This window comes from Macrosteles quadrilineatus, unplaced genomic scaffold (genome assembly GCF_028750875.1).
Source record: "Macrosteles quadrilineatus isolate MER2022 unplaced genomic scaffold, UCM_ALF_1.0 Scaffold_2__2_contigs__length_208266976, whole genome shotgun sequence".
Taxonomy (NCBI): Eukaryota; Metazoa; Arthropoda; class Insecta; order Hemiptera; family Cicadellidae; genus Macrosteles; species Macrosteles quadrilineatus.
In genome coordinates this window covers 173434276-173450778 of record NW_026542595.1, presented here as the reverse complement: position 1 = coordinate 173450778, position 16503 = coordinate 173434276, and the positions used below count along the sequence as shown (strand labels likewise).

The following is a 16503-nucleotide window of genomic DNA, read 5'->3' as shown; positions in this document are numbered from 1 at the left end:
ATAAGAAGATTTCTTTGCTTTGAGAGTAAAATCTAAGATTTTGAAGTGTAATTTATATAAAAAATGTAGTGCTTTGAATAAGGTTGTATTTAAACGCATTTCACGCTAAACCGAACATATTCGTATAAATTGTTCTTCTGTAAATCACGAGGACCCTCAACAACTAAAGAAGAATTAATCTCAGCAGTCATCAAATGCAAGGGTTTCTTAAAATATATATTTAAATTTAATGAAAAGACTAATGTAGCTTTTCGGCACTTACTTGTGTAAACTAACAGAGAATCTTCATTAAATCGTTGATCATGACCCGTGAATCAGAGATTGTACACCAGATGCAATGACCATTGTCTATCTACATTATACGTAACAAAAAACTGACAAAGGCCACTCGGTATACCACCAGAATGTGGGACACACAATCTCCAAGAGATAACAGATAACAAAGGTCGTCTTGGACTTCCCAGACTGTAGCAGGCACCGAATAAATTTGTATCTCATTTTTCTTGGGGAGATCCACCTTCATAATGTTGTATTATGAAAATTGTAGGTAATTTCCATCGGGGAATTAATTGAATTATGATAAGAGCGTCGCGAATGGTTTAGTGTAAATAGAATTCCCATTTCTTTAAATATTAAAAACAAATGTTTACAGATAATACTGCTTAAATTCTTCATTTTGTTAGCCTCCAGATCACTGGTATAAATAGTGGCTTAAATATCATATACAATACTGTCAAAAGAATCCTTTGTAGTCTACATAGGCTACTGTAGTTTCGTTCCCGAAGGAACTTCATCAGGTTCGTCTTTCCGTTTGTGTAATTAAATGTGTGACATCGATGGATAACTTCAACGACTTCCTCTGGAAGGAAATTTGATGTCCTTGACAGCCTTATGAAGTTCCCATCGGGAACGAAACTACAGTATTCATATAGACTACAAAGGATCACTTTGACAGTATAAGATATTTAAACCATTATTGCTTAAATTCTATTGGATTCAAAAGCTACTTACTCTTGCTGTAAAGAAAGCCGGTGTTGACAGTGAGGCGGACATCCTCGAAGATAACATCCACGGGTTTGCTACGGGGGAGGTGCATCATTTTAGTATTGCAGCGCACTATTTGCACCTTGGCATCAGCGGAAGGAAGGAAACCTGCGTCAGCGTCGCCGGCCATCTTGAAGGAAGATCTTGCACAGTTCACAACTTCAGCAACGCCTTCACCTTACCATCGTCTCACTCTGCAAGGAGAAAAAAAGGTTTTGAGTTAGCGTCGTCTTCAATTTCATATTTATTCATGTTGAAGCCTTTGACTGAGGAATTTTGGACGTCAAGGTACGTAACCTGTTATAATTTCATAGTTGAAAAGTACACCGAATGCTGGGAAAAGATTATAATGAACACTTTCGCTAATTCAGCAATGGCTGTATGTTGAGCTGTTCTACTAACATTTTCTTGTTTACTAATAAACCTTCATTTTCCTATAGTCACATGACAAAGTGGGCTTCCTCGCACTGATTATAGCATAGAAAGTTGTTATTTGCCGCACTCTCTTTTTGCTGCACACCAGTATTCGAACCAAAAAACACGGGTAATCTGTGTGCTCTTAGAAATAGGTTGGCAACACTTAAACATACTACGACTACGATCAGCTGGTGCAGTTGTTTCCCATTTCGTTCAACGCTCGGATTTAACCTAACCTAAAAACGTGTAGTTTACTGTTTGAAAGACTAATTATTTCTATGCATTAAACTGTAGGAAAAATGTAATGTGTAACGTAAATTGCAAACTGCACCCTAGTTACACAAATAACTATTTTCTAGCTGAAAATTCGGTTGCCAATTGAAAGAGATAATTGATTCCATGAATAAAATTATTGAAAATCAACTAATATTTGGTGGAGCTTCTTTTTTTAAAAACTGAAAATATTACGTCTGAAATAATCCCGTAAATAAGTTTCCTCAAGGTTATTTTTCTATAATACTGCAGTATTACATTCTACTATACAGCTTTGTATATCATTGAGTATATACGTACATGTATATACTGTATTAGCCTGGTCAATTGGTTAGTTGGTCAAATGGTCAATTGTAGTAGCCTTAATAGTTACCATTGAGTATAAACGTACGTACCATCACAAAAATTAATGCCAATCAACGTATAAACGCTACTAAACATGTATAAACCCCTTGCATTTGAAATATATAGGAACTAAAATGTTAAAAATGAAATTGAATTGTAGCTATTATTTCTTAACTATAAGAAAAATCACTCTTAATTGTTTAGTAAATTTATTGTACATATTGGGGGAAACTTGCTCCCTACCAGTAGTTAGTTTCTAAAACTAAAAAGATAAGTATTTACAAATTTTAGACTCAGAATAAAATAATACCAATTGCAAACTTCCACTTTAAGTCGGGTTCATTACAAAAAGATAACTGTATTCTCGAGGTTTACTTTAAGGTCATTGTCCCTTGCTTTTAAAGATACATTGTATAACAGAGATAACTTTAGCGGTCAATAAATTCGAACTGATATAATTTCTTATTGACATTTGATCGCAAAAAGTTTATTGATTTGATTCACAAATTTGTAACATGTAATCTAGGTAAAAATGTGATACTTTGTACTCCATCAGTAAACGTTACAATTTTGAGATTAGGTGATGGTATAAATGTTTGACAATTTATTTGTTCCTATTGTTTAAGTGCAGGTGTACATTATGGCTATGGTAGATGTGTTATACTATAATCATACCGTAAATTTAAAGAACCAAATTATATCAAACTGTGCCCCCCCCCCCCATTGTAAACGCAAAGCTTGGGTATAACTGAAATAAGCATTTTATACTTATGCCAACCCCGTACGAAGGACGGGTGCTCTGCTAGTAAGGTAATAAATTGAAAGAATAACAAACAAATAAGTACAGCTGAGGTATATAACATTAGGTACGTGGAAAGTTCCCTTTATAGATAAATTACGGCCTTAAAGATAAGTCAAAATAACATTTTCAGCAAATATTCTGAAAGACAAAAACTTACCTTTGTAATAAACTACAGAACAAAAAACCACAAACTACAAAGAAGACCGTACCGTACACTTTTACTATCATTGCAGCACTGGCATGAAGATAAGTTTTATCTAATGCTGATGTTTCCTTGTTTACCAACCAATCTTAACTTTCCGATGTTCTAGCTGGAAAAATACGGATTTTCAAATCACACCCGTTAAAACGTTTTATCGATCACTAGTGACGTAATTTTATTAAATTAATTTTTGGAATAATTATATTAACTTTTGGAACATATCTGTAAGTGAAATCACAAAATAAAGAATTGAAAATCAGGCGAAGCGTTTACTAACAACATTTTAGCGGAGAAACATTTGTTATCCATGATGAACGGACATGTTCTTTTATTTAAAATTTTGTATGGGATACCTCAGGAAGGATTCAGAACCAGTAGTCCTTGGTAATATCTTATGGACGAAACCCATTTTGGATTACTACATTTTGTACTAAACCATCATTGTCAAACTTAATAACAACTGTTAATTTTAGAAAAATCTTGTTTAACTATTATAAGATTGCTCTAGTTAATTTGGAAACATTAATGGGCATAACATTTTGTAATTTATTTGTGTTTTGAAACAATGCTGTTTTAGATTATACTTATATTAGGCGGCGTGTGAATAGTAATCTAAAAGATATTAAGTTTCTATAATGGAACAAAGACATCGTCTGATTTCTATATCAAGGAGGCAAACACAATTATAAACTAGTTTGATATCATCACAACACGACGTATCCTGGAATAACGACAAATAAGTAAATTTGTAACACTAGAATTGTACATCTATCTATTCTATCTTAACTATTATAAAATTGAGGCAGTGTCTGTCTGTCTGGGCAGCTGTCACGACTAAAATACTTAACCGATACACCCAAAATTAAACACAAAGATTATCCACATATCTAGGAATGTCGTAGGCCTATTCGCTTCCCTGAGTTCCCCTCGGGCTACGCCCCTTGGGTGTCCAAAGTTTTGAGGTGAGGTTAATTGGTAATTATCAATTGGTCTCCATATAAGCATGAGAAAATTCACAATGTTTACCTTTGCGTTGACATTTAAATGTAAACAATCAGAACTGCCCAATGCTCATTTCACAATTTAAGACAGCTGATCCAAAAAAATTAAATATATTTTACACAACTATGTGGTAGGATTATTTAATCTAAAACTTTAAGATGTATTATTTATTCTAAATCTATTTCAACGATGATGAAACTGATTTCTCTTCCGTTGCGAAGTATGGGTACAGCAGCTAGTTTTGACTCGTAATACACGAAATATGATTGTATCAATCCAAATTTCATCCCATATTATTTGGTACGAAATTGTAAATATACCAGTTTTTCTGAGACAAATTTTAAAAAATCGAAGAGCTCCATGAAACTTTCTTCCATGCCTAGTTTTTATGCAAATAACCAACCAATAACAATAACTTGAAGTCACGTCAAATTTTAAATGTGGTTCTTGTAGAAACAAACACAAAATGTAGATAAAAACACGTATATTACCAGTCGAAAAAATCTTTCATATGCGCATGAATTGTATGAATAGTATTGAGTAGTATGGCTAACAGGCCTACATGTTTTGACTGTTTTCAAAAATAATTCATATGGGTTTTAAGTTTTTGTCATTATTTGTCTCCTTATCAATAAAAAATCTATTGACGTGAGTCTACTTTATTAATAAATACTCTACTGTGTGCTTCAGTCTGCTAAGAACCTATTTTAATAAGATTTTTAGTTTATAATTATAGTTAACCACGTCTGCAAAGATGTACTATTGAATCTCTATGCTCTAAAACAATCAGCTGTAAGACAAAATCTACTAGAAAACTTATATTGAAAGACAAATCAAATTACACAAATCCATTTTACATTTTTAAGTTTTATTTTTGTTACGTCTGAAACAAAGTTGTTAGTTTACAACAAACTGTTATTTTCCCAATAAGTTCACACTTAAACATTTTTCACGTTAGATTTGTTTACAGGGTAATAGCTTACAGGCCTACATACACTTTCGTTTCATACTTTTAAACCCATCGTTTTACAATAGTTTATACTTAAAAATCAACATTAACAAAAATAGTGTCAAAATAAATAACAAAATTTTCGATTAGCTGTTTTACAAACTAAAACATAACATATGTACAAAATATTTAACTAACATATAAAACGTTTATTTCAAGTTTAACCCAAGAGATATCTGTCACGGGTCGTTTACATATAAAGTCCGAAAGGCAAACAGTCGTACGTTTTGTAATCCTGCAGATTTAGTGTCAATAAGATTGTACTGGTAAATCGAAATCAAATAATAGAACTAATATTTATTTTATTTTGTGGCCTGTTTGTACCTCAATAGTCACCTTATTATGAAGTTTTTATTTAAATAAGATTTCTATAGAAAAACTCATGCACCGATATTTACTGTAGGCAAATAGATATGCCAATGTACTGTATTGATTATAATACATAATTATAGCACCACGAAATGGATGTAAAAACAACTAACTCTACTGCATATCACACAATAAATCATAAAAATTTGTTTTTCTCCTGCTTATTAACAAATTAATACTTTATCAATTTCCTAAAAAATATAAAGTCTAAATTCCATCCTAAAAATTAGCATAAGCCTACACATACAGATGCAAATCCACCTAAGGATTTCCAAGCAACAATTTAAACTTTAAAGAAAAAAAATCGAATTTTTCCCTCCTACTGTATTTAAAAAAATACACACAAGTATTTACGTACAGGACCTACCTGACCGATGTCCAAGCAAGTAATTCAAATAAATTTCCTACAAACCACGAAAAAATATTTTTCCACCTACTTACTGTATACAACTAAATATACACAAGTATAAACAGCTGTTTAACCCACCTGACAAATGTGAGCACCGTGTCCGCGTTACACTAACGGCTTCGGCTTGTCCGCGGACTGAGTATTCATTGACTGAACAACGACACCAGAGTCACGGTCAACGATGATCCCCTCTCCTAGCGAACAGCTGATCTAGGAGGCTGTGGTTAATTACCCGCCAAAACAACAGCCGGTACAGGTTTCGGCGGGTATTTCTTTGCAGTGACAAATCTGTGTTTACGCAATGTCAAATTTTAGTGTTTTTTGCTCAATTCAAATAGGAAATCGTGTATCAGGAATGGGAATTATTTAAATGTGACCGTAATAATCAGGAAATTGTAGTATTACTTTAGGATGAAGACTTTTTGGATTGTTTGGTTTATTTGTGGCTTGTGTTGGCATATTGTATAATTTGTTTTTGTTGGATATGTGCACAAGTTATAAGATGAAAGGGGACATGCAATTAGAATTAGCTATATAAATCCTGGGCAGTAAAAGATATCTATTTCTCGAATTTCGGTTGTTTAGTTACCATACATCTAATGATCAACCCATATTAATGTTAAAACGAGTATTATTTCTTCCTTTAGTTACCATTAATGATTTTCCATTATTGTTATTTGTATGTGTCTTTTATGTTTATATATATATTGCGTAGTATTGGCAGAAGAATAAAATGAAATAGCAAGAGCAGAATATTTACCTGACCAAGATTAGAAAGTAATTTCCGCTTTGCTTAAAAATTGTTGCTTTGAAATCATTAGGGGCACGAATCGCTGCATATGTTGTGAAGTCGTCATGATGCGGATAGCAAACCGTTAGACCAAAGGTCATCTGGTCCACGTCAGATGTGTAAATATTTAAATACCTTAATATCGTGTGGTAGAGATTATAAATTGATCTGTTTCTTTGTGAAGTTTTTATGTAACACAGAATTTAGTATAAACTTCCCGAACGGAACAATTTTTTACGTTATTTGGAACTATGAACTCCAGAATCAACAATGTCAATTTTAAAACAGATTATACAAGATCTTTTTATCTATTACGAAAAATTTGTTTCAAAATATGGCAAAGCATTTAGCTGTACATTATTTGCACATTTCTTTCCTAATAGTATACATACAATACTTTTTCACTAGCTATATCACTTGCTACATCGCCTACTCGATCGGTCACTCAATCAATACTTACTTTAATCACTTAATAGACTATTTGCTCAAATAACTCACTCACTTAATTAAAGTAAAGACATAGGAAAACAATTTTAGCAGCTAGCCCTAAAGGTAAAAATTTACAAAATGTATGTGTTTTTAATAAGTACCGGTAGTTTTAATTTGAAGTAGGGCCAACAGTAAATAAATTGTTTTGGCAGAATAGTACATTTAAAATCTTAATAACGGCTACATTTTATTTGTAAAAATTTCATAGAAAAACAATTGTAGCAGCTAACTCTAAAGGTAACTATTTACAACATGTTCGTGTTTTAATTAGTTATGTAGGGCACTACAATATGACTACAAATATTTCTTTCCGGCACTAAATAATTTTCTTATTCTGGGCTTCATTCTTATCCCAATAACTTCATCAAATTAAAACACACTGCGATCTCCTCATTATCAAGAATTATTTTTTTTTTTAATTTTTAGAGAAAATCTTTACACTATTTATGTTCCCACTTGGGTTGAATCAAATTTGCAAAATCCTGACATTTCAATGGGTTGTTAGAGCCAAATTTGGTTGAATTTATAAGAAGTAACTCTATATATATCAGAAGTAGCGTATTTATATAAGAATAATATTAGTGGCTAATATAGAAAGACATGACAAACAGCTTTGTCGATAAGAAATAACGGAAGCATTTCATGCAGCCGAGGGATTGAATGTTAATGGCCTATCAAACAAAAGGAAATGTCCATTAGTGCGACAAACAAAATAACGAAGGCCAGCAGCAAACGCAAGAAGGAAACTAGTTCACTAATCTTGGACAATTACAAGTTAAGATTAATTGGGCCGAACTCAGTAGAAAACAATTCCATTTGATACTTTGCAGCTATTTAGATGTTATCAAACAATATTTAACTTTTTTAATCTTATAGGCCTACTCCTGGAAAGTCTTTGTGTTTACAACACCGTTAAAATGTTTTTTTTTTAATGTCCCTCATTCCGATGTTGAAGGTGAGGTGAAGGTAGTACGGTAATACAAATTTTGTATGAAAGTATTTCCATCATATTTCTTCTATAGAACACTCCACAGAATATTTGAACAGCTGTCATTTTTGACTCCATCGTCCGTTTGAGTTTGTTTTTGTGGCATTGCATTTTACTAACGGAGGCCGTTTGATACTAAATTCAACCAATGCTGCTATTTAAGAATTTTGTCTGACTGCTGGTGGACCGTTCCCCAAAGGGCTACCCGGTTGGTAATTGGGCAGATGTGTGCGTTTACCAGTAAGCACGTGGGCACTTTGGTATTTTTTCTATTGTGGTTTAAACATTTTAAAAACATGTTATAGACTTAATTAATTGTCACCCTGAAAACATATAACATATCATAATATCATGTATGTAGCAATAATATCAACGCCCTTAAAATCATGATATGGCGTGATGCATCTACCAACACAACCTTAACGCTATTTTAAAAATCATAACATGTTTAATTCTAAAACTAAATATGTCGAAAAAACAGTAATATTGATTCGTCCACCAAAAACAGTATAGTAAATAAGTAAACGTTCATATAATGACATTTAAGTCGCATTCACAGCCAAACTGTAAAATGATATGATCCATCCATTGATCAAACACAACAAAAAGTGATGTGTTCATCCTAACATCGATTCATAGTAGGTAAAATAGGTCAAGGAAATATTACAAAACTATGCAGCCACTTAATTAAATTAATTTTTAAATAAGTAAATAGGAAGTTTATAAACTATAAAAGTAAGTTCTAAGATGCATGAACACACATTTCCATAACATAAAATATTAAATTTTATACCCTAACAATATGTTACTGATACTTCAACCAGCTCAACCTCAACAAAAGAAGGATTTCAAGATTATTCTGACGTAAGATGAACCCACTAAATAATCATAAGCAATTAATTATTGGGAACTTATATTAAACAGACTGTGTAATCGGGAAAGATTGTTGTTTTCAAACTAGGTCAATATAATGAAAATTCAGTCGTGATTACTTTCAACTATGTTCTAGATTTTTCAGTCGATGTTTAACATGTTTAAATCATAGAAAAACTAATACCACAATTTAATAGCTAAATAAATACTATAAACTAACGTTTACTTTTGAGTTCACTATGGTACATGCAGCTCCATCCATGATTTGCAAAAGGTAAAACTTAAGTACAAAAAAGCTAATAGCATGATTCATTATAGATATGTTTTACACATAGAATACAAACTTATCAATTTCAGAAACAGAAAAATACATGTAAAATTGTATTACAGTTTGCGTTTAGACATTACATGAAAACAAAATTAACATTTACTTATAAATTTCTCATATCTATATTATAAAGGCTCATAAGGCTCTTCGGTCTCATAAGAGAATTATTGGAATATGTCGATAAATTCCTTGGTACATAAGTTATCGAATTTATGTGCAAAATGTCGGCTACTATGGCCCAGCGGTTTGTGCAAGGAAAAAAATGTCATGCCACAAAGGTTGCATCAAACCCTAAACTTCATATTTATTGGCTGAAAAAGTGCTCCCATCACAACAATTTAAAAATCATAGTTCTATAGAATTTTAAAGAATTCATAAAGTGCCTTATAAAGAGAATTATAAAGAATTTACATCAATGTCTATATTCTCCTTAGAAACTGAAAAATGAATTAGTTGTGTCTTTGACACATTCATAGTCTTTAAGGGTCTTTGACACATTCGTGTTTGGAAAAATATATTTTGTAAAAGTTATCTTGTTTGTCATTATCATAGCCTAGCCTAACCAACCCCGCCATGTAAAAGTGTAGAAGCTCTCCTTAAAAACACTTTGAATCCAACCCTTCAATCAACATTCAGTAACAACTATTCGTTCTCAAACAAACCATCCATCTGTATAAAGTCCCATGCAAAGCAAATTCTTGTTTTCTCGTATATAAGGAAAAAGGTTTCAAAACATATTTCGTAGTGTCAACTTTATCTCTCAATTTCCTAAATGTTACCTTCAGTGACCAATACACCAATACTGGTTCCCAATTCATTAGTCTTCAAAAGGACACGTAAAAATGCAAATCCTGATAAATAAGGAAAACATTCCCATCTATTTTTAGTTCCCTTTTCTAAAATTCAGTTTCCTAACTGCCATATGCCTATTTTCGTCCTATGGTCAGTGATAGCTCGGTCCCCTTGACATGGGCCGGTTGTTCATAGTTGCTTCACTATCTCCACTCTTGTCTGAAATGCTGAAACCGGTTGGTCACGTGACCCTCGTGACTGCAACTAGTTGTATTGGTACTTGGTAGTTGCCATTCTACGTCTAGACCTATAATCTATGTATGTGAATGGCTAGATTAACAGTCATACTGTTGTGCATAGGAATGTTGTGATTATTTGCTCTGTACGACCTAAATGACATGATTAAACTGATTAGCAGAAATTTGACAATTTTTTCTGTTCTTGCCAAATCCGTGCAAGAAATAGAAAAATTGCCGAGGCAGGTCAAAAATAACTTGTACTGTACAGCCTTTTAGCCCCTTTGAAAAGCTCATTGCCTAATTTCAAATTAGGTTGGGTTAGGACATCGTAACTTGTAACACATCCTGCATGCCACCTAAGTGAGAAGCTGTGTAAGTCTGATTGGTTACCTTATAATCTGAAGGTACAGCATTTTTACGTTGTACACTTACATAAATATTGTGTACACTTACATAAATACCTCAGGTCGTCTGCAGTTCCGAACCGTTGATTATCTGTGCGCTTCGAATGTCACGTTAGCATCAAACTTCAGGAAACATTATAATAAACTATCCAACCACACGATATCACAAAGAAACGAACACTTTTGCTGTCCACGAAATCCGAATAGCTACTGACACGGGGTTAAACGTAATAAGTTGGGACTTTCAGTGATTTATTGTTTTTGTTATCAGAACGATGGTCAGCTGATAAGAATGAGATAATTCAAAAGTAAATAGCTGTTCTTTGTGATTGGGTTTTTAAAACCCTAGCTTTTGAAACGGTGATCTTCGGCAGCCTAAATTTCAGTTCAACATAATATTGCGGATTATATGGATTGAAATATAGTTCAGGATTGGACATGCCTCTATTGTAAAAGCTCTTAACATTCTAAAACCTTTGTTTCAATGATTGTGTGCTTTTTGTGCTCTGAACATATCAGGGCTTGCAATGGATGGGATGGATTAATTTTTAACTGTTGTATAGAATTTTAATTCACACGTGAAAAAAGACTAATTTACGGATTTTTAAAACTATTTTGTATATACTTAAAGAAACAAATACGAAGTTTCAGTTCATCCAGTGCATAGTTTGGATCTATGTGAATATTTTACAGTTTATTTCAACTCGATAAACACTTTAATAATGCCAGGAGGTTCTTTTTGTAGGACAATTTTTACGTGGTAACCAGCCGGGTGGTGGAACCCTCTTAAGACATTTCACTCATTGCAGATTAATCTTCGGTTTATATATTTGTTAAATACACCTCATTGGCGTTCTCATCTCATAAATTAATGTGATAGCTATGAATGGTAAAAATATCATAAGAAATCGGGAATCAGTAGATTGTTTCCTGAATCTTCCTTAAAATTCGTGAAGTCTTTTAGTTCCTCCTAAGCCTGGTTTTATTAAATTATGGAAATATAGAAAAAAATGCAGTACGGTAGAATGGCAGAGCTTTCCAACTACACATTGCCTTCATGAGACGTTTGTCAACTTCAATAACATTTTCTAGGATATACACTGTTATTAAGATTCTACACTGTAAAGGGGAAACGGAGCGAGTGCCGTTGTTATATTCTTTGCCGCGGGGGTCATAAATTGTTAAAACGATCATGTAGGCCCGAGTGCCGTTTGACTCCCCAGAGCGTAGAGTGATTCAAGGGAGGAGTATTAGTAGAAGGGGGTGTAGTAGGCAGGACCTGGTACAGTTTCTTAACTGGGCTAATATCGATTCCGATTGGTAAAACTTCATTTACTTTTTTCATAATCAGCAAGTTTAGCTAGGTTAGGTTAGGTTATAATAGTTAGTAAGTATTGCTCATCCTGCCCCTCCCATGGTCGATCCACCCCCATACCCGCCGCACCGTGGTCACTGATACCTGGCCGGCACTCTCGCACTCGCCTTTCAACCAACAGGGTTAACATTTGAAATTTGAAAATAATTACATAGTAAAACGTGTGTTTATCAAGCAAATACTTTTTTACATTACCTCTTAACATTATGGTGTGGAAATACCGTATTGCCGTCCATTTATCACTGTAACGTTATCTAACTGATGATCATCTAATGGTTTTATCATCGACAGCTATTTTGTCCGCATCAAAATTCTGCACAAGTCTTTAACCTCATTAGCATAAACATGTTTGACGTCTAGATTGGCTCTATCACTTGCAGATTGGCACGTCCTTAATTGCAAAAGCCAGCCTTTGAGTTGCTGGATGAAGGGGTTTGATATTATAGTGGCTTGCCTGCCTATTACCTCGACGTGGTTAATGAAGAAATGCCACTTCGACATAATTACTAGCTGTTAGACTCGAGTATTTACATTATTCCATAGAGCTTTGTATATTTCTATATTTTGATGCACTCTTTGTAAGGGAACCTTCTAAATTCTGGTCTTGTTACTACGTAACCTCAAACTTGTGTTAGAATCTATCGATATGTGGTAGATGAATGACAAAAGAAATCCGTTTCGGAATCGAACTAGCAGCCTTTTGATTTGGAGACTAACATATACCTAACCTAACCTCAAACTCTTGTTAGAATCTATGTGGTCGATGAATGACAAAATACGTCTTTATCAAGAATGAATCCGTTTCGTAATCGAACTAGCAGCCTTTTGATTTGGAGGCTAACATATACCTAACCTAACCTTAAACTCTTGTTACAATCTATGTGGTCGATGAATGACAAAATACGTCTTTATCAAGAATGAATCCGTTTCGTAATCGAACTAGCAGCCTTTTGATTTGGAGACTAACATATACCTAACCTAACCTTAAACTCTTGTTAGAATCTATGTGGTCGATGAATGACAAAATACGTCTTTATCAAGAATGAATCCGTTTCGTAATCGAACTAGCAGCCTTTTGATTTGGAGGCAAGCCTATGATCACTCGGATACTCAGACATAGGGTTAGACTTTCGTAGAGTATTTCGTACTATATTTTAGTCTTCACGCCAGTTAATGCATTATTTCCTCAAATGTAATTCATAATGGCATTTAAATAAATGCTCCTGTAGGCATTTTTGGTTACCTCCCGCTATCTCCGCGTCCCGCCACCTCCGTGTACCGCCAACTCCGTGTACTGCTACCTCCGAATTTCAGAGTGACCCCTATAATCCTCGGTTACTTCCTGAGTTAAGACTTTCCGTCCAAACCTAACCTAACCTAACTTAATTTAACTTAACCTAACCTAACCTAACCTAACCTAATCTAACCTAACCTAACCTAACCTGACCTAACCTAACCTAACCCACGGGTTAAATTTTCATTAAATCTTCCATCCACGGGGCTTCGCAGCCGTGGATGCAATGACAGCTAACAACGCAGGCAGTGACGGGATTATAAGGGTCACTCAAGAATTCGGAGATGGCGGGACAGATTTGGGTTCGGAGATGGCGGAACGCGGAGATAGTGGGAGCACGGTTGAGTAGTATTTGCGCCGAGTAGTATTTGCGCCGCGTAGCACCAGCGCCGCGCCAGCTAATTAAATGAGGGTTAGCAGTTTTGACAGGTTATCAAAGGCGGAAACAATCAATTGCACTAATAGGATTATTGAGGACTTAGGCTATGTTCCTACCACATTTTACTTTCAGCGTAAAGTGGTTGCATGCAGTCACCTCGTGACCCAATGGTACACATAATTTTAAATCTAATAGGCCTAACTGCAAAATTGATGCCACCAAAAATATCTGCAAATATCGTTCACTGGTTGACAACAAAACACAATACACTCCACCGTTTCAGTATAAGGGCTACCTAAAACCAATTAATTACCAATAACTCAAAAGAGAGGAAATTACGAAAAAAATAGTTTGTTTCTGTACCAGGTTTGGTAGTAATACATCGCGCTTCGTGAAGCCTGGGAGTTGAGACAGGCCTTATATAAATTTAAGTTTATCTTAAGTCTAGAAATACAAGTACATATTAAGTTTACAAAATAACTCTCTAAAACGTGTAGTGGCAATACCACAAAGATACCCCACTTTAGGCGTTTTTTTTTCATAAAAATAACATGGGGATCATTTTTTAGCCACTAATTCCAAAAATCCTGATTTTTGCCTACATATCCCTACATATAATCCTCATATACTACATTCGAAATCAAGCTAAAAAAGCTAATTCTTTCATTTATTGACCCATTAAATGTAAAGTAGGTATAAAATAATAATATGACCTCACTTTAGGCACTTTTCCCCAATAGAATAACATGGGTGAGTTGTTTAGCCATTTTCTAAAAACCCTGCTTTCGGCCTATACAAGCCCATGCAAATGTTCAATACTATTGTACAACTCAATAAACATTACAAATCCCCATCCATTCCCACGAATATTTTAAAAATCATCAACTTGACAGTGCGAGGTTTGCACGTGAACTCGGGCGCGCTTCCAGCCTATGCTTATCGCTTCTCGTGCGATTTTGATTAAATTTGGCATGAATGTGTAAGGTTGAATCACCTTGATTAAGTTTACGAACCACCGATATCGGAATGAAACCTGTTGTTATTTACCTACACGTATAGGTATAATATAAATAAATTTACGATACTTACGTCTTCTGTACCATAATGTTTTAAATTCGCAAAAAATTGATGTTTTTAGCGAATTCCCTATAGTGAAGTAGCTATTACCGTATGTGGCACCGTAAGACTTGAGAAAATTGAGACCGTAAGAAAATTGAGCCCTTCTTTGTGGATTCTACGATGTTCATTCTGCTAAATTCTACTCGAAATTGACAATGACAACACCATTGAGTGACCAAAGGTAATATAAGGGAGTGGGTTACTACGAAAGGTATGGGGATATATACCCCTCGCTAGCAAATCCCCCTAATACCAATATGCCGAGCTGTTTGCATTCCTCATAGCACCGCAGACTATCCTGGTGCAACTATTTTCTAAAAACATCATAGGAAAACAAAAGTCCCCCTTTCTCCTAAATTAGTAAGGTGATAAGTATAAAATGTCTACTGGTTATAATAATTAAGTTCAGGAAAAATATCTATACTAACTCAATACCGCATGTGGTGGTATTTTCATTTCATTTTCATTTTTTATGTGCAATAGTGCACTACTAGTACAATTATTAGGAGTATGGAAAACGACACTATTTACAAGCAACTCAGTCAAGTAATGTGTAAGTAATTATGACCCTCGTCACTTCTGCTTCATTGAACTAATCAAACTCCGCGGCGCTGGAAGCACGATTTAATCCGCGGCGCAAATGCTACTCGGCGCAACTGCTACTACACGTGGGAGCACACGGCATTTTTACCATGGAGGAACAAGGGGTTTTAGGATGTCTGAAGCACGAATTCTCCCTTAATAGAAAGCATTATTATTATGGTATGTATTTAATGTGGTTTCATAATTATGAACGTACACAAATTACATTCTCTTTTTTGACGCAATGTGCTTTATGAAACCTCCATAGCATTATAGAGCTTTTTGCAAGGAGGGCATTACTTATGTGGTCCTCCCTTAGTCCCACATTGGTCCGGGATTCATTGCAACGTATTGTGTAAACTATTTGTTTGTTTGCTGCATGACATTGGTCTTGGAATTATTAAGTGATCCATCGTACGACCAAATGACAATAGGCCATTTACAATAATTGTAAGGGAGTTCCCAATTAATCAATTCTTGATATTTGTTTTTAATAAACTATGGGGTAGCCCCTAGATAATTATAAAGGTTAAGCTGATCATTCTCTGCCGCAGATCTGAGAATTCTATAATCTAATAACCCATTTGTCATTGTACAATTAATGATGCTATCTACAAACGTTCGACGTTAGATGATAAGCAGCCAATGGTTTCGATCGTTCCTTTTATATCGTAAATAAACAAAAATAAAGCTACATTTAAAGATATCTATAATCCGATTCATTTGTAACTCAACCTTCACTTTTCTTCATCTTAAACCAATATCCAGTTAAAGACACAGTTAACATTTTTTTAAGACTACTACTGTTTTTTTTATATATTGCATTTTGTTTAGTAACACTGCATTAACTATGGTTCCAAATAAACATTCGAAAGATGCATTTTTTGATGCCCAAAAAACTTCGTTGGCACCCACATTGTAGAAAAACCCGTGTTAAAGATTCGAAAATCATGCGGGACCCAACAGGACGTAAATAATT

General features: G+C 34.3%; 1 protein-coding gene across 4 annotated transcripts in view; it reads right to left on the bottom strand.

Moving 5' to 3' along the window:
* LOC128987318 (ATP-binding cassette sub-family G member 1-like) overlaps window positions 1-10959 on the bottom strand; it is a 69072-nt gene extending 58113 nt beyond the window's left edge. Inside the window, exons 1-2 of one of the 4 annotated variants that reach the window (XM_054408095.1) lie at window positions 10833-10959; window positions 1012-1238 (exon numbers count right to left, since the gene is read on the bottom strand). In XM_054408095.1, coding sequence (XP_054264070.1) covers window positions 1012-1174 — 163 coding nt within the window. In that variant the 5' untranslated portion in view covers window positions 1175-1238; window positions 10833-10959. Of the gene's footprint in view, window positions 1-1011; window positions 1239-3038; window positions 3059-5830; window positions 5904-5950; window positions 6029-10832 lie in introns of those variants that run through there. The other 3 variants (XM_054408094.1, XM_054408096.1, XM_054408097.1) reach the window with 3 other exon arrangements.
* Window positions 10960-16503: the final 5544 nt, after the last annotated feature.